General features: G+C 54.6%; 5 protein-coding genes across 5 annotated transcripts; 3 read left to right on the forward strand and 2 right to left on the reverse strand.

Moving 5' to 3' along the window:
* Positions 1–4,820: 4,820 nt before the first annotated feature.
* On the forward strand, positions 4,821–9,672 carry HER10_EVM0012055 (uncharacterized protein). Its single transcript, XM_035483173.1, has 4 exons — positions 4,821–7,108; positions 7,173–7,277; positions 7,360–8,731; positions 8,784–9,672. Exons 1-4 carry the CDS (start codon positions 6,518–6,520, stop codon positions 8,981–8,983), a joined length of 2,268 nt encoding a protein of 755 aa, XP_035333455.1. The 5' UTR covers positions 4,821–6,517; the 3' UTR covers positions 8,984–9,672.
* Positions 9,673–10,091: 419 nt separating this feature from the next.
* Positions 10,092–12,486, forward strand: HER10_EVM0008973 (thaumatin family protein). The gene is made up of 2 exons (XM_035478478.1): positions 10,092–11,393; positions 11,442–12,486. Exons 1-2 carry the CDS (start codon positions 10,944–10,946, stop codon positions 12,237–12,239), a joined length of 1,248 nt encoding a protein of 415 aa, XP_035333061.1. The 5' UTR covers positions 10,092–10,943; the 3' UTR covers positions 12,240–12,486.
* A 437-nt stretch (positions 12,487–12,923) lies between these two features.
* On the reverse strand, positions 12,924–14,932 carry HER10_EVM0005830 (ankyrin repeat protein). The gene is made up of 3 exons (XM_035475434.1): positions 14,292–14,932; positions 14,038–14,209; positions 12,924–13,905 (listed from the first exon to the last, which is right to left on the reverse strand). Exons 1-3 carry the CDS (start codon positions 14,316–14,318, stop codon positions 13,376–13,378), a joined length of 729 nt encoding a protein of 242 aa, XP_035332688.1. The 5' UTR covers positions 14,319–14,932; the 3' UTR covers positions 12,924–13,375.
* A 403-nt stretch (positions 14,933–15,335) lies between these two features.
* On the forward strand, positions 15,336–16,005 carry HER10_EVM0012146 (transcription factor S-II; the record flags this gene model as incomplete). Its single annotated transcript, XM_035481547.1, has 3 exons — positions 15,336–15,534; positions 15,621–15,907; positions 15,970–16,005. Exons 1-3 carry the CDS (start codon positions 15,525–15,527, stop codon positions 16,003–16,005), a joined length of 333 nt encoding a protein of 110 aa, XP_035333470.1. The 5' UTR covers positions 15,336–15,524.
* Positions 16,006–16,215: 210 nt separating this feature from the next.
* Positions 16,216–17,048, reverse strand: HER10_EVM0007564 (RNA polymerase II transcription subunit 31 mediator). Its single transcript, XM_035477117.1, has 2 exons — positions 16,947–17,048; positions 16,216–16,780 (listed from the first exon to the last, which is right to left on the reverse strand). Exons 1-2 carry the CDS (start codon positions 17,034–17,036, stop codon positions 16,505–16,507), a joined length of 366 nt encoding a protein of 121 aa, XP_035332891.1. The 5' UTR covers positions 17,037–17,048; the 3' UTR covers positions 16,216–16,504.
* Positions 17,049–18,162: the final 1,114 nt, after the last annotated feature.

Genomic DNA, 18,162 nt, shown 5'->3' on the forward strand with positions numbered 1-18,162 from the left:
GAGTTTAACCCAAATGCTGCTGCCACCGCGGCTGTTCCAAACCAGCGGAGACAAATCCAGCGTGTACTGCGTACGGACGGGAGGGAGAAAGTTGGGACCAATGAGACGTCGTCCGTAGCTTCCAGCTTGGCATCCAGCTCTCGGCCCAAGCTTGAACGAGAAAGGAAGTGTTGGTGGCGGACACTAGCCACACTCAGTTGTTCACCATGAACTGATCGAAGGATACTTGACCATTGTACTATGTACTTGGATCGTGTCTGTACATTCCTTTCCATTGGCACGTAAGAAGAAGGCGTGTTGTCTCGCGTATCAAAGCCTAGAAAAGGGACACGAAGGGAGAGAAGCGGCACGCAGAGTTGCGAGCAGAGTCTCCCTCGAATGCCCCCCCGCACTTACATAGAGCTGGTTGAAAGCATGTAGGGCAATTTCACCACCCCTCAGCTCAATGGCAAGTATGGGAGACCGCACGTTGCATTGGATGAAATGGGAGAAAGGAAGACCCTCAAGGGATGCACAAAATTCGCCGTGAACCGGCGTCGAACTCAAGTGCGTACTTCACCAAACCGTGTCTGATGTAAAGGTATGTCTCGTTGCACCGATACCCGGCCGCCGGCATGTCAGGATGCTGCCGGCCATAACGGCTCGGGTTTCAGTCGACAGGTCTCCAGAATTCTCAGCAGAAGCGGGTGGGGAGCGATTGGACGCGGGCCCAAAGCGTTCGGGGGCAACGGCCGGAGCCCCGAAGGACCCCTACGGCGCCCTTCCGGACACGTGGACATATCCCGGCCCACGGCGTCACGGCGACAGCGATACTGGGGACTGTCCACGCGGCAGATACAGCCCACATTCTTCCATGTTCCTGGTAGAAGTTACTCGGACCTAGCCGTAGCCAGTCCGGAGCCTCCAAGCTGCTCCGAGGAACGTGGGCCCACCGAACGGACGGGGTTGGGTGGCAGTGCTTCCATTGGAATTACGCGGATTCGAGAAGCTTAGGTCGCAGTGGGCAAGGCGGAGAAGAGTTTGGCGGTGTCCAGGACGCGTGGGACCCTCGTAACATTTGTCCACAGCACGAACAAACACGATGCAACGGAAGTGTGCCATCGACTAGGATCCGGGACATTGACAGCCCGACCGGAGCGACGGCGTGCCGGGATGGGTATCGGTGTGCCGTAATAGCAAACCTGGCAAAGGCCTTCCAACCACCAGATCAGTGGGAGGCTGGGGGCCTAGGGCCATGGGCGCCGTCCCGTGGCCTCGGGTACCCAAGGTTTGTATGCTCCAACGGCACCGAGCTCCGGTTCAAACTCTGAGGGGGCTCTTGATAGTTGACGCATCAAGTGATGGGAGCTTGAAGACTGGCAGAAGTAAGACTGGCGCACTGGATACAAGGGAAGCTTTGGCGCCGGCTTGGGGAAAGCTGCTAAACCTGAATAGCTGTGCGGCTGAGCTTGCGGAGTCGGATCAGAGGACGGCGGCAGGTAGGGGTGCTCCCTGTCTGGCCTATTGCACGACCACGGGGCTTAGCATGGCTGTTGTGCTACGCCTCGCGACGGCTGGTTTCCATTCAGTGAGGTATTGTGGGAACAAGATTACCTCGCGTAGGGTTAGTAGGGTACGAGGCATGGCTCGTAACGAGAGGTCTCCCTCACCCAACTGTTTGTGGACGGCGTCCTCGGGTTCAAGTCTTGATGTATCTCGCAGGTAGTCGTACGAGGTTGGAATTGCGGGTACAGCTGTGGCATCGGTCGGTCTTCCAGCTGATGCTCTCGAGACGGGAAAAGATTGGCGGGAGCGAGGCTTTCTGCTTCTTTGGCAGTGAGAGCGAAGAAGGGGTGAGGCCTCTTGCATCTGCATCAATATTCTGTAAGTTGGAGCGCTAAGCGGAATGCTGACGTATCTAGGGGATTCGAACGCGAATGTCTCCTTGGAAATTGAAAGTTCAGTTCGCTGTGCAGCCATACATTTTGAGCACTTCCGTGAGGAACATGAAGGAACAAGGAGGGCGAGGGCAATGGAAGACATTGGACGGCAATGAACATCTACAAGTACTTACCTAATCTTACCTTACCTTACCTTACCTTACCTTAGTAATGGAAGGTGCCTTTTGATGTTCTTGCTTCCTGCCATTTGGCAAGGCGGGAGGGAAATTGGCAGGAACCCAAACTTCTCAAGTGCTGACGAACCCAAGGTCCCTTCTTCCTAAGGTACCTTACCTTACTTGCTTCCCTTGACCTGGCGGGGTACCTTAGCCACAAGAGAAACAAGGACCAGGAAAGAGAGGGGAAACCTGAGGTGCTTGCCAATCTGCGAGGTAGGTTTCCGTAGGCTACCTTACCTTACGGCTTCCCTTAGGTAGTTACAGTTACACCACCCACCCCCACGTTCCTCCCCCGATACGATTACCAGGACAAAGGAAAGAGCCGTGGGTTCGCGATTGATCCGGCGTACCTTACCTTCGAGCACTTCTACTTCTAGGCCAGATTCACCAGGGAAAGGAAATAGACTGGCAGAGGCAATGGCGACACTTTTCGATCTCTGAATTATTGCCTCCGATTCAAAGCTACCGGCCAGACAAGGTCTTACAGACGGCGAGCTGCAGGTGCGGATGCCTCCCCAGCGTCCAGGGTACATCATGTACTTTGAGGTACTCGGTGCTGCTTATGGAGTACCCGTACGGAGTACACTCAATTGTCAAAGTCCTACGTCAAAAGTCCTGCATTGCGATCCTGCCACTAGGTATGTAGGTCCAGTCAGACTCATCCCTTCCATTGAATCCTGGCCCTGAGATGCCTTGCTCGTCTGCTTCTCGAGTCTCTACTAGGCCCCAATCAATAATTCTCAGGGTTCGAAGAGCCAATATCCAGAGACACACTCTCTCATTGCTCGTCATAGGTTCCATGGCACTATAATCATTGGGCTCTAGTAGTGCTCGTGTTCCTATACGGATACAGATAAGGCGAGCTGTGGCCCATGACGCCTCCATACAGTCCTTGACTGACTTTGGCCACAGACATCCGATGGCTTCCACCTGAAGCCCTAGAGTTCCTGCGAAAGGACTCAGCCAAAGGTGAATAGAGGTTGCCGGATTTCTGGGTCCCAACTCCCCGCAGCGAGGTATCGTCGCAGACCGACGATTAAGTCCATACCCTGTCTTAGTTGTCCCGTTTCCCAACGCCTAGCAGATTCGCAACCACGCATCGGGAATCCCGTCCCCAATTTTCTCCACGAGAGTCACATCCGTATGTTCCCTGCCCTACCAGCTGGCGCTGGCTCGTCAGAGCGTGTCAGCTGTCAGACACCTCTGACGGGAACAGCAGGGCTAAGGTAATTAATTGTTTATTCCTTTGCAGGCACCAAGATTGCGGTCGACTGGCTGTCCTTGATGTCAGGTCTTTCCACAGTCCGTTTCAGTGTGATCGCTTGCATCCTTCATCATCAAGGTACAGCAAGTGTCCGCCCGGGGTTGAGACATTGATATCCAGCTCGAGCTTCGCCGTCAACCTTGTCATGTCTTGTCATTCTACGGGGGGTGGGGATGGGCAGACAAAAAACCCCGACAGACGTCGTCCAATGTTTAGGGGTTCTCTGAGTCTCTGACACGGGCACCAGCGAGAAACCAGTCTCGAGATGCCTCGTGTAAATGGCTACGGCCCCCTCCTCCGCCCGGGTCCCAGACGTTGACAACGGCGACGGAAGACGGGACGAAACCCGTCGGTGATCTGATCTGGCCGCAGACGAGACGAGAGCCGGCCAGTCAAGCACTCCAAGGAAGGTATCCTATTCAGCTAGGTATCGCACGATGCTTTGTGTGCTGACATGCAAGTAGTGTGCGTTCTGTACCACTTGGACGTGGGAAAGTCCTGCAATACATGTTCGTCGTACATGGATGGATACGTTGGAGGTACACACAGAGCCCAACTCGGTACTCTATGTTCCTTACACACTTGCGAAGTGAGCTCGCACAAAGTACACATGGGGCTCCAGTGCTCTGCAGCCAGTGTGAACCTGCGCAGTCCAATCCAGAGGCAGCATTGGGGCCATTGGGCGCCTTCAGCCTTATGTACACTGCCCAGAAAGCGACCCGAGGGGGGGTTCCTCCACCTAGCGCACCCGCAGCTCGATTTAGTGCCATCAGCTGGCTGGCGGGAGTAGGTATTCGTGGGTACCTTAGCAATAGCATCGCCGGACCACCGTCTGGCTGAGGATCCCGGTCGATGTCACTTTCGCAGTTGATGGCGGCAGAGAGTAACATGTGTCGTCGGAAAGGTTCCCCACTCTAGGTACACAGTTGACAGCCATCGCACAGGACTTCCTTTCGCACCTCACCTCAAGGTTTCCTTCCATCTTGGAGGCGCCAAAACGGGGGGCACAGGGCAGCAAGCAAGCACTCTTTGGAACATGGGCTGGGACCAGAGCAGCGGCAACTCTTCGTGGCAGCGGCATACAAGGGCAAGAGTGAGGGCGAGGGCGAGGGCGAGAGCGAGGGCAAACGGGGTGGTCCTTTGAAGCAAAGCGAGACCGTAAAACAGAACGAAACGAGACGAGACAAGTCAATTTGGCCAGCAGAGGTACTAAGAAACAGCTACCTTTTGTATACGTACGGATAGATGGCCAGGCAGGATATTCAAGAACGTACTCGAGTACCCTTGAATAAAACCAACATGATGTACTCCTCAATAGGTTAGCCCATCAATCTTGAGTCCTTGACCAGAGAGAAGAAGCTGAATACCTAGCACAACGAACAGCAGGCTGTGGCTTCTCTCCCTCTCATGGTGGCTTCATCTTGTTTACCTTACCTTACCTTAGTGTACCAGTGTGTGCTACCTTCTGCTCGTGTTGCTTTCTATTGCTCTGACGGATTCCATACCTGGGCACCCGACCCCGCGTCCAGCCGCCAAGCCCAGCCCACCTTTGCGTGAGCCTCTCTTTCTCTTCCAGGTTGAAGGAAGGAAGCGTCTCGTACCGCACATGGTCGCTTTCCTCGTCGCCCTCCTCTGCATGCCTAGCCCGCCCGCCTGCCTGCCTGCTTGCTTCATCCACGGCTCATCGTCACCGTTTCCGACTTCCGAATCTCACCTTCTTCGTCACTTTCAACTCATCGTCTTCACTGCAGCACTTTGCACCCTTGTTTTCGTCTTCTTCAATACACCGTCAGCAAGCAACGCAGGCTTACCGTCCCGCGCCTGAGCTACATCAAAGTCTCATCTACGCTAGACAGCTTCTCTTTCTCACCAAGGCAGAGTAAGCGAGCGAAGGGCTGAGAAGGTACCTATCCGTAAGTATTCATTCGTCTGTATCGGTACATCTTGTTGCTTTCCCGGGTGCCTCACAATTGGAAGTTCTCCTGCTCCTGTTGCTTGTCGTCCTCTTGGCCAAAAGAAATAGAGAGAAAGGCTCCCATCTTAATCCACCAACCCAATTCACAATCCCAGTCGTTCATCTTACCTTACTTTGCCTTATTGAATCCTCTCACATCTGCTCGCATTCACTCATACGCTGTCTTTCCTCAACTGGTTCCGCACTCTCCCACACACACACACACACACTCTCTCTCTCTCTCTCTCTCTCTCTCTCTCTCTCTCTCAATTCCCTTCGCTTTCTTTCTCTCTGCCCATTGCTGTGTGCCATCTGCTATACTACCTTACATTACGAATACCTATCTTACCGTTGCTGCTGCTGCTCCTTCTGTTGCACCGCTCTGTACGGAGTACTGCACACCTCAACCCGCATCATCCCAGAAACGGCGGATTCATTCAAGCGCCCACGGTCCACGGTCCACGAAGGACGGCCCACGCTGCACGCTCCACCCCCTCCACCCCCCCATTCCCAGCAAGCACCGCATTCTATTTTCTCACTCCTTCCCACTTCTTTTTTTTCTCCCCCTTCGCCTTCCCGCCTTTCGTCTTCGTTCTCGTCCTGTCAAGCTCCGAACCCCGTTGCAGCAAGCAGCAGCAGCAGACCCAGCAGCTGTATGTGTGAGAAAAAAGAGAAAGAGTCCTAGGATCTCTGGTCCCTTCCCCAGACCTGCAGAAAAAGGTTCTTAGCCAAGTCCTAAAAAAGGATTCTTGACTTTTTCTCTGCTGACCTAAGGACCGTGACTTGACCTGCGTCTGACTTGAAAGTTGACCGGGACGGACCATCACTGCCTACCACCAAAAAAATCACCACCCACCCCCTCCCCCTCCTCTTCACTCCCCCCAACCCCGACACCCCCAGCCCAAAAGTCCAAGCCCAAGCCCAGCAGCCGCAGCAACAAGTCCTAAAAGTCTAAGCCCAGGCCATCCAATCCATCATCCCGCCGATTATTACTCGAGTACGACCAAGAGCACCACCACCACCACCACCACCGCTCCTCTCTGCTGCTCTGCTCTGCTCTACTCTGCTGCACCGCACCACACACCCGCACCCGCACGGCTGCCGACGCCCTGCAACCCAAATCGATATACCCTCTGCTGGTCCTGCCCACCTTGGGCCCTCGCTTTTCTCCCTCTTCTCCTCCCCGACTCAGTAATCCCATATGAGCTTTTCCAACTCCCGCCTGAAAGGCTTTGGTTTCGGCAAACGCAAGTCAACTGCTAGTATCCAGACACCCGATCCGAACCAAACCCCAAGCCCGACCCCTCCTCCTCAGGGTGGTCACCCCTCCGGTGCCCCTCAAATACCGCAACAGATTCCCGTCCGCCCAGGCTCCATTGCCTCGACCTCTTCCGCTTCAATCGCTCCCATGAATCAACACCCAGGCGCCGGTAACCGGCCTCCGAGCTACTCGGCCAACTTTCCTCAAGGCGGTCCTCCTCCCATGGGTCGCACCAGCCCCATGACGGGTCAAGGTCCGGCTCGCACCCCGCCTTCCCAGATGGTTGGCGGTCCTCCTCCCATCAACACTGGTGCTCCCGTCGCCGGTTACCCCCCTCAGCTTCCTCCCATCGGCGGCCAGGGACATCCCATGGGCGGTCCTCCTCAGTACGGCGGCGGCGGCGGCGGTGGCTATCCTCCCCCGGGTCCTCCTCAAGGTGGGCCCATGGCACAGTACCAGCGAGGCGGCAGCGCGGCCGAGGTAGAAGGCAACAGCAGGAGTAAGGCTCAGCTGATTGTCGGTATCGATTTCGTACGTGGACTCTTGGGATCAAGACAATGTTTGTCATATGCCGCGTTGCTGACATGACCCACAGGGTACAACTTTCTCCGGTGTGGCGTTTGCTTTTGCGACAAACAACGAAGCCAAGGAAGACATTATAACAGAATGGCCTGGCGCTGGTTCGTACACGAAGCAAAAGGTAGGAAGAACTCGCGGGTACCCAGACAATAGCGTGGTGCGTTTTGCTCTCGTGCTTTGCTGACACTCTTTTGTCTCTCTAGATCCCCACGGTTCTCTACTACGATCAGTACCAGAAGGTTGTTGGCTGGGGTCCCGACATCGCCGACGCCCTCGCCCCTACTGGATACCCGAAGCCCGGCGTGCAAAAGGTCGAGTGGTTCAAGCTGCAGCTCATGCTGTCCGGCAATACATATATCGACCCCATCAACCTGCCTCCTCTGCCTCCTGGAAAGTCCGAAATCGATGTTGCGGCCGACTATCTTTTCAAGCTCCGCCAGGCTATGCGCTCGGCTCTGCAAAAGACCCTCGGTGAAGTATTCAACCGTGAGGAGCGGAACATTCGTTACTATCTCACCGTCCCCGCCATTTGGAACGATGCAGGAAAGGCCGCTACCAGAGCCGCCGCTATCCAGGCCGGTTTCCTGAGAGACGAAAACGACAACCGGCTGACGCTAGTTTCCGAGCCCGAAGCTGCTGCTATTTTCTGTTCCAAGACGGGACTCTTGAACCTCAAGGTCCACGACGCCGTGCTGATTGTCGATTGCGGTGGTGGTACTGTCGATTTGATCGCGTACGAGGTCGAGGAGGAGAACCCCTTCACCGTTGCCGAGTGCACGGCAGGATCTGGTGATTCTTGCGGTTCAACAGCGCTGAACCGCAACTTCAGCAACATCCTCCGCACCAAGATTCGCAAGATGAAGCTGCCCGACGGATCCAAGACGGCCGGCCGCGTATACGCCAAGTGCATCATGGACTTTGAGAACCGTATCAAGGCAGACTTCCGCAACAACGGCCAGAAGTGGGCCGTCGACGTTGGTATCGAGGCTGAGTTCCCCGAGGCCGGCATCGAGGAGGGCTACATGACGTTCACCAACGAGGAGATTCTGCAGTGCTTCGAGCCCGTTGTTAACCGCATTCTCGAGCTCGTCAGAAACCAGATCATTGCCATCCAGGCCCAGAACCGGACACTGCAAAACATTCTCGTTGTTGGTGGATTCGGTGCCTCCGAGTACCTCTTCCAGCAGATCAAGCTCCACGTTCCTCCCCAGTTCCAGTCCAAGGTTGTCCGTCCCATGGACTCCGTGGCCGCTATCGTCAAGGGTGCTGTTACTGCCGGCATCACCGAGCGCGTCGTCACACACCGTGTTGCCCGTCGTCACTACCTCATGGCCACCTTGCAGCCCTTTAAGGAAGGATACCATCCCGAGGCCTACCGTGTGCCATCCCTCGATGGCAAGGACCGCTGCAAGTTCACCCGTCAAATCTTTGTGCAAAAGGGTCAAAAGGTCAAGATTGGCGAGCCTGTCAAGGTCTCCTTCTTCCGTCAAGTTGCACCAGGTGCGACGCTCATGTACGAGGACATTCTGTACGCCTGCGACGATGATGTTTGCCCCGAGTATACCAAGGATCCTCGTAAGTCCAATAATGGATTTTCACAATTGACCATTGCTAACCTCGGACACAGGCATCAAGGAAGTTGTCACCCTGACTTCGGACCTGTCGCGAAAGAACCTAGAGAAGGACTTTGAGAGAATGGACACACCACAGGGCACATTCTACCGTGTCTACTTTGACATTTACCTGACGCTCGACGGATCCGAGTTCAGCGCAGAGCTGGTCTGCCAAGGCGAGGTCATGGGCCGCTGCAGAGCGCGCTTCAGGTAAAGACGGTGGTCGAAGAAAGAGGAGAGGCAGAGGGAGAGAGAGAGAGAGAGCGAGAGATTGATAATGTTTGCTTGCTTGCATTGGGCATTTCGTTTCCATACACTCGGATGATACCTCGAAAAGGTGATGGGGGCCAGAAGGACAGCCCCGAGGCTAATAATGGCCGAGAGTACATATCACGAAGAGACCTCCCAGAACAGATGACTGGAAGACGAGGATTGGATTTTGGAGGTTTTTATGACGCGGAAGGATTATGGCCTATTGTCAAGTGTTGTAGACGCACGACACTCCCCGCTTGGGAGAAATCAAGATTTTTTTTTTCAAAAGACTACTGTTTCCTGACGGGGTCGCAGAGAGATCCACCCAAGCATGGGGGATGGTCGTATGCAAGCCTGATGAAGCCATCACCCTTCATCCCAACTGCCCAGAACCTGAGGTTCACACTCACACACCGTTAGACCTGAGCTGGTTTAGTCTCTTTGGATTTTCGCAGGCCCTCCGATGGGAGGGGAATCTGAGCTTTTGCATATTTGACTGCAATTGCGGAATACATGGGAATTTGCTATAAGTACGTATACATCCAGCCGGCTCTTAAGCAAATCTTGTTTGGCTCGACCAGAACAAGACTTGCCAAGAATTGTGTTTTGCGAGCTGGGAGCGCTACGTGGAGTGGAGGATCATGGATGCCGGCTAGCGGTTTTCGGAATCAAAAACACCCTAATCCTGTATTCTCACTTGTGAGGGACCAAGTCCTCTATCTTGACGAAAGTTCCTGACCAAGTTCATGATGGCTAAGAGCAACGTTGTGGAGGCTATGTCGAAAGATAAGACAGCAAATGATATGATGTACTTTTGAGGGGAGAGCAGCGAGAGACTACTTGAGAGGCTGACCGGTCCTAACATGCTCTGACTCAGCCACAGCAACTTCAATGTGTGGAGACTGGAGAAGCTGCGTCCACTGACCCAATTGCCACAGTTGGTCAACGGCGCGGGGGAGCAAGAGCCAAGCAAGGAAGGCCCTGGTCACTATCAAGCCGAAGTAGACCAGATCGACCCTGGTCAGTGCCAGCGGGAAACCGGGCAGCCAGTTGCTCCTGCGTCATCGTCTGAACACGAACCGCTGGGAAGTTCGACCCAAGGTCGGGCCCTGCATCTTGCACCCTTCGACAACTGACAGTGGCAGCAGGTAAATGGGACGGACCAAGGCCCCCTCAGTTGGGTAAGGTAGGTATGCGGTGAATACAGCAAATAAAGTACTGTGGTTCAGGAGGTAATGTCATTATGCGATGGTGTGTTCTTCTCTCTTCTTGGACTTTGACATCTCATCAACCTCAGGTCACTCGAGGTTATCGTATGCCACGAAACCCTCTACTTCGTACCCTCCTACAAAACTCGACGACGGTCCCTTTCTGCATCATTAGTGTCGGATAACGCTTGTCTATTAAGCGCGAAAGAAAATAACCTACTTCTCCTTTCCCTGCCCTGCGAACCCAGTTCCTGTTCCACCCTTCCGTGCCCGTCCAACCAACCTGCGTCTCCCACCTGGTCGAACTCTGACGCTACATCGCGCGTGCAGGGATAATCAGGAATTGGCCCCTGGATCAACCAGGCCGATCTCACCTCTGGGCATATCCCGCCGCCCCTTGCTTTTGCTCATTCGCTCTCACGTCGACGCTCCCGTACGTCACTCGGTGCAGGTCCGTCGCAGGCTATTGGTGGGCGTCTGATTGCTCAACATCGTTGGGTGCTGGCGGTTATTATATCTACCTCCAGATCGTCGTTCGTCTAGAATCGCGGAAGCTTGGATCCCTCTGAATCATGAATTGTTACAGCATCCCAGCGTAAAGATACATTGGATCCTTTCAGGTCGACGAATTACACGACTTGTTATCACTCTCAGTTTTGCTATTTCTCTTAGACTATAACGAAGACCTGTCAGAGAAGGCCGGCCTACAAAACCATGAGACCTTCGTTATCTTCGAGGAGAGGCGATAAGCGACCTTCGAGGACCAGCCAGAGCCTCTTCTTCGCGCTGGCCATATCCTCGCAGCTACCAGCAGCCAACGCAATCGTTTTCCCAAGCTATCACCCCAACTACAAGACCGACTACCTTCAACTGAACAAGCGGTACAACCCCGCCAGACGAGGCCCACCCGAGGACTGGAATGGGAGAATCCCCTTGAAGGTCACCAACTCATGTCCTGACACGATCTGGCCCGGCATCACAACGCAGCATGGCGTCGGTCCTGGAATCGGCGGTTTCGAGCTTGCCTCGGGCGACAGTCGAGACATGTGGGTTGGGCCAACTTGGCAAGGCCGCGCTTGGGGAAGAACCAACTGTACCATCAATGGGGAGTCGGCAGGCTGCGAGACGGGTGATTGCTTTGGAAAGCTTGACTGTGAATTCAGTGTAAGTCTCGCCCTCTCGAATGCAACCGACAATGGCTGATCAACCCAGGGTGCTGTTCCCGCAACTCTCGCCGAGTTCAACTTGGCCGGCGGTGTCTCTGGACGCCAAACATTTTACGACATCTCCCTGGTCGATGGCTACAACATCCCTGTGGGCATCAACTACATCCCCGCCGAGAACACCACTTATATCCCGCCAAACCTGACCAACTGCGCCTGCATCGCAACGACGGGCTTCCTCTCACAACGCGCGGCAAGCGGTACCGTCTACACCAACAGCACATACCCTGTTCCTTGGGAACCGACTGAGTCCAACGAGAGCTCCAAAGACTGGTGTCCGTGGCCACTGCTTTCCAACCCGCCAGACAAGCCAGGCGATGGTGTCTACCCCTATCCCGACGACAACATTCAGCGACCGACCTTCAGCCCGTGCAAGAGCCAATGCGCGGCCACGAATTCGGATCACGACTGCTGTATAGGCAAATGGCATGACCCCAATAAGTGCAAGCCAGGCTTGTACTCCAGACACGCCAAGGCCCTGTGCCCCGACGCATACAGCTTCGCCTTTGACGACCAAACGTCGACCTTCATCATCCCATCAGGCGGCGGCTGGGAGGTTGTCTTCTGCCCCGCTGGAAGGAGCACTAACATTCTCCGCACCATGGGACCGCAACTGTTCGAGCTCGCAAGCGCCGGCTTCTTGAGCCAGAAGAACCTGGACCTGGTTAAGAATCAATCCTACATAGAGTCTGAGAGCGAAAAGAACGCTGCTCCAGGCCTGGCTTCGTCGTCTCTGTGGGCCATCTGTGCGGCGGCTACAACCGCTGTCATGCTGTTGGGTTGGTAGATGCCTTTGGGTTGCTTGCTTTTTTTTGCTTTCTCTGGAATAAGCACGACGGGGCTGGACCCGCGCAATCTGCCGTGCTTCTTTGCAAGTTTGGGATTTTTGGCATTGGGATACCCTGGAATGATTGTACGAGGCATGGACGATAGACGCATGGCGCAAGACGATGATACAGAGGCTCAACAGTGTGAGCTATAAGACACTATAGCCGCAACCTTCCTTTCGAGTACCTAGAAGACTTATACCCATGATAAATACAATACACTTCATACTTTGAATATACTGTGATTCACATGAGTGGAGTCAAAATGAGCAACCACCGCCAAGACATTGATAGAGAATGGGTACTACAAGACATTCGACCCAAGTTCTTACAGTCCTTGAGACATATTACACTGCATCGCGAGGTTCATGTTCGCCCACACTCTTGCAGGTAGTTGTGTGCGACAAGCGGAGAGTTTTCACCTTTCGGAAGGGAACCGACGGAGACGGGATCCGCCGCCACGGACCCGGGCCAGAGCGTGCTCGTATCATCATCAGGTATGCTCTCCTCTCAGAAGGACTTTTTCTTAGGTATATCGAAAGTAAGGTAGGCGTGAATCCATCATGCTCTGTACCTGAACAGGAACACCTTGACAACTACTGAAAAGTTTGGATTGCAATAATGTACCTCGAAAAAAAACCTCGGCTCAATGTTCCCGACTCTGTTTGTCTATACCCGTCTCACTCCATGTTACTTGTGCCGTGTTTTCTGTTTTCTGACTTTCTCGTGAGATGATTGCCGCCCCAAAGAAAAGAAAAAACACCTTGACCCATGAATCGTGACACTGGAAAAAGTAGTCTAACAGCTGTGGAATTCTTTTCTTTCTCTTTCTTTCCTACATCGCCTCTTTCCTTCTTGCCCCTCTCTCCGTACTCCGTACTGCCGTGTTGTTTTTTGTACGTGTCTTGACCCGCGCCTCTTCTAGTTCTCTGCCGTCCGATGTGGTAGAGAGTGTTGAGAAGAGGCGAGGGGTTGACATGGAACAGATGTACCGGCGAAAAAAAAGTGCAATCAACTTGTGCTTGAAATCTGCACAGTCCTCCCTTCTCTGCCTTTCACCGTGAGGTCATCAAAACGCTCTAACAACCAAAACACTTCAACCCTTGCGCGCGGCACGCTCCCTCCGTCTCCGATCCCACTCGGCCCTCTCCTCGTCATCACTGCCACTAAACTCGGCATCATCGTCACTCTCCTCGTCGTGAGCGTACCCCGCAGGCACAGGCGGCGCAGCAGAGTTCGGAATCGCAGGAGGCGCACCAGGGGGCGCCGACGCCGGCGGCGCACCACCCGCACCGCCCTTGCTCTTCTTGCCCGCGGACGAAGAGTCCACGTTGATAAAGTCGCCCGCGTTGAGCGAGGCGTACTCGTGCTTCTGGATGAGTTCGCGGAGGGCCGGGTTGCGGGGGTCGACGAGCTGGAGGGGGGTGAGGCCGCCCTTGTTCTTGATACGCGGGCTGGAGCCGGCTTCGAGCATCATGTCGACGAGGGCGTTGCCGAATTCGCGGTTGGCTTGGGATTCGTTGTTGATCCAGCGGATGGCGCTGTGGAGGGGTGTGTCGCCTTCTTGGCGGTTGATGGGGTCGCATTCAAAGTTTGGTTGGTCGAGGAGGAGGTCGATTATGTCGTCTATGGGAGGGTATTAGAGTTAGCATCCTGCCTTTGTATAGTATGAGGGGGATGGTGTGGGAAAGGAAGGAAGTCGGCGGTTTTGAGGGAGGGTTCGATTGTCTCGAGGAAGTGTGTGAGGGCAAGACGTACAGTTTCCTCGGGAGGCAGCTTCGTGGTAGAGGTGGTTTCCCATGACGGTGGTGGTCTCGTTGAGGATGCGGGAGAGCTCATTCTCGTCCTTGATGCCGGCGATGACGTCGTTGAAGAGTTCAGTGTTGTCGCGCCGCGCGGCCTCGATGAGGAGTTCCTTGACGGAGGCGCCCTGCAGGTATCGTGTCAGCTCTTTACTTTACGTTTCTTACGAGAGGAATGCTTCGGTGCGGCGGAGAAGTGGGCAGACGAACCTCGTGCTCCTCGTGATCCCCTGCCATGATTGTGGAGTTGTGTATGTGTGTGGGTGTGCGTGTGCGGTTTTGTTCACGACGAGGCTATCGTGGGGAAGGAGGCGGTCTCGGGGACGAAGTGGAAATGACGAGGGTTTGCTGTTGCCGCGATGTGCTGTGCTGGGTAAGGAAGGTGGTGTTTCGAATTGGCCTTCCGTGCTGGGTCGGGGAGACGTCGCCTTGGTGGGGTTCGTGGATCGGAGGTCACGGCGGGGAGGAGTTGAGGTAGAAAGAACGGTGAGGGGTAAAAAGTATTTAGTGGTGCCTTGGTGCTCGTCCTTTTCTCAAGGTGCGTTATCGTGGGGGAAAAGATGAGGGGCGATAGGCCAGGTACGAAGGGCTCGTCCAGGGCGGCGAATGTGTGAGGTTGCGGGAGAAGAATGCTGCACAGTAGATGAAGGAGGAAGAAGGTGAGTCGCGCAACGTCCGATCGCGCTGTGAGGTAGATCTGGGTTCGGGGAGATGTTTGCGAGTCGTCACTTGAACTTTGGGCTCCGTTTGGCTTTCAGATGAGGGTGAGGTGCAGCTACGTAGGTACCCAAACTTCCTTTCTACCTACCTACGTATACCTAGGCTCGTGGGGCTGAGAGGCTACGCGGCAGTTTCCAGGTTTGTGGTGTCAAGGAGGTGGCAGTGATCGCCAAACCCCTGATCCAGAATAGAAGGGCCTAACTTAGCACCTTAGGTACCGTAAAAGGCGCCCAAGTCACTTCCCGTTCCTCCTAATACGTCCAGTTACTTGCTAGGTGGCCCAGTAAGGTAAACCTCAGCAGCAGCTTGTTGCAGCGCTTACAACGAACAAAGGGCCAGCAATCCTGGAAACAGTCCGTTGACCCCGCTATTTGCACTTCAGGTAGGCGGACGGGACGGGTAAGGCGGGGTGAGAACGGGTGCCTCTTGGAGGGGCACGGAACATTATTGTGGCCGGGTTCCGGCGGGATGGACTCCTGTACCGTTTTTTTCTTCCCTATGTACATGACGCTGGTCGCTGGTGACTGTTCCCCGGCTGGTGAATGGTGGCTTCGTCCCCCACCGTCACATTCGAGGCCCGCCGAATTTTCCAGGACAATCACACCGAGGAGCGATTTCGCGGTGAGCTGAGCACATCACCAAGCAGCAAACCATACCTCCGTGACCACTTAATCGCTTGCACAAACAACCGCCGCCTAATCGCAAATCACACGTACCGCCAAGATGTTGCTCTGTAAGACTTCAAAGCTCCCATCCCCTCCTCACCCCTCCTCCTTTACATACCAGGCGCATTTCGCTAACAAGACAACAAAACCCCAGTCTGCCCCAACTGCGCCAACATCCTCACCGTCTCCGCCTACGCCGGCGTGCGCAACCGCCTCGAGTGCCGAACCTGCCCCTTTGAGCACGCCATCACCGAGCCAATCTACTCCCGCCGCGACTTTGAGCGCAAGGAGCGCGAGGACGTCTTTGGCGGGCCCGGCGAGTGGGACAATGCCGACAAGGCGCGCGCCCAGTGCCCCAAGGACGGCTGCAACGGCGAGGAGGCCGCCTTCTTCCAGGTCCAGATTCGTAGTGCTGATGAGCCCATGACTACGTTCTACAAGGTATGCTTTTTTGCCGTGGTCTCTTATCGAAGGGGCAGAATGCTGACTGGGTGTGTTTGCAGTGCATGTCGTGCGGAAACAGATGGAGAGAAAACTGATGCTAGACGCGAGGGAGGTTTTGATATTTTTCACTGGGCATTGCGAGGCGTTGGGGACGATGTGTGGATTTATTCTTGTTTAGTCTGCTATACGCAAGTCGCTGTAGGTGCGTCTCTCTGTTTTATAAACCTGTTCAGAGACAGCCTTTCCTACTAGGCCGCTTTGCAAGCGAATCTTTATCCGCGACTTGCTTGATCATATGACTGACACTTCCCTATGGCCCTCCCCTATCTTGGTCATTAAATTCGTGATATGTCTGCAGTCATGCTGCTCAGGGACCGCGCACGTCTTCCCGCCTCAGCTGGCCTCATACCGCGAACGGTCCTTGGCTCCTCGATCCTATAGTCTCTGGTCCTAGCCGTATGCTCGCGGCAAATCTCGCAGACACCCAAGGCTTGTCGTTCCAATCCATGAAAAGAACAGGAACCAATCGCGTGATTATCAATGGCGTGCCCATGTGTCCCTCCCGAACTTTGAAGGCGCATGCCGTTCAAAGCCTCACGCATCGCTCCGGTGCCAGTCGACCGCAGCCCGCATCCCGTCGTCCATCAGCCTCTGCACGAGGTCGGGACTAATGACGTCCTGCCGGAACTGCTCCTGCTGCAGGAGCTCGAGGTGCTTGAGCGTCGGGCCGGGGTACATGAGGTACTTTAGGTACGGCGGGCGGGTCCAGTACTGCAGGTAGGCGAGGTAGGCGACGAAGTCGGGGCGGGTGAGGAGTTTCTGGGTCGCGAGGTGGTTTAGGTAGAGGGGGTTCGCGAGGGACTGGACGAACTGCGCGCACGAAGAGGTTAGCGAAGCTGTCTCTCTCTCTCTCTCTCTCTCTCTCTCTTTATGACTTGACTTCGTCACTGTGTGTTTCCGTGTCGATGCGCTGGAGAGGAGAGTGCGCGCGTGGGTGGCTGCCTTTGGAAGATGAAGGAGGCGTGTGCATGCATACCTCGAGCTCAATTTCGAATCGCGTGTAGCCGCCGTAGACTGGTTCGTTGTCTGGTGGAGGGGGCGGTTGGTCTGGTACTGTCGTCGCCATTGTCGCAATCGGTGGTGTGTGGGTGGGATGCGATTGTGAAGTTCGGGGCACCTCGTGCAAGGTAGATTGAAGTCGATGGACGGAAGTGGAGACTGAATCTGGAGCTTGGACAGGGGTCCACGGGCTCCTCCAACGGCTGGTTGGGAGTGACAGAGCTTGCATATCCAAGTCAACTCAAAATCTTTGGGAGTGAAGCCTGAACAGCACTTGGTCCAAGATGCTCTAAATAATATGACCATATTTTTCAACAAAAGGTAATAATATGAATAAGACCGACTGATAGTTTTCTCGGGCTACCAAGATATGCTGCCAACAGAGGCCAAGTGGGCCGCCACATTACGTTTGGTTCCATAGGATTATGTGCCTGATTCTGTATCTATCTAGGCTTGTGTATGGGGGCCATAGCTTGGCCTCAAAGACAGTTTGTGCGTTTCTCCTCTCTGCGAGAGACCTCAAACCGACCAGATTTGGGGCAGTTCTCAGTGGTGAGGTGGTGTGACGGAGGCAGGATTGGTCCAGGTCAAGATGGGTAGCCACTGCATACCTTGTCCCCAAGCGAGTGACGCCTTCATCATGCTCTCCTTGGTTCGCTGCTTGCAAGCGGTAAGTAGAACAATATATGAACTGCCGGTCCCCTTTCTCATTTCCGTAACCCTAATGGAGGAAAATCGTCTTACCCGGCTCCCATCTTCAATAGTATATCATTCATTGAATATACTTGGAGAAACCCGCGGGCCGCCCGGCTTCCTGCGTGCTGCTAGAAGCGGAGCACCGGAAAGAGACCTTCCATCGCATTTTGGAGCCGCCAATTCCTTAGACGAGACCAATAATCTTCTCGCAAATCCACTGTCATCAACACAGTCAGGGAAGTCGACCTCTTGGTTGAAGATACCCCGGAAGAGGACCGTCTCAAATAGCTTGTTATATGATAGTAACATAAGGCCCATTCGAGCTCAAGGAGTATATAAGTGAATTTGACATTGTACAAAAGCCGGCAGCTTGCCAAACACATCGGCCTTTTCAGCGACAATGTCGACGACACGTCAACAAAGGCACTGCATGTGTTGCTCAAGAGACTGTCAGAGTCCCCAAAGCCTCTCAGCACCTCCATCTACCTCGAGAACTC

The sequence above is a fragment of the Colletotrichum scovillei genome (assembly GCF_011075155.1).
Source record: "Colletotrichum scovillei strain TJNH1 chromosome Unknown Contig00006, whole genome shotgun sequence".
In the NCBI taxonomy this organism is placed as follows: domain Eukaryota; kingdom Fungi; phylum Ascomycota; class Sordariomycetes; order Glomerellales; family Glomerellaceae; genus Colletotrichum; species Colletotrichum scovillei.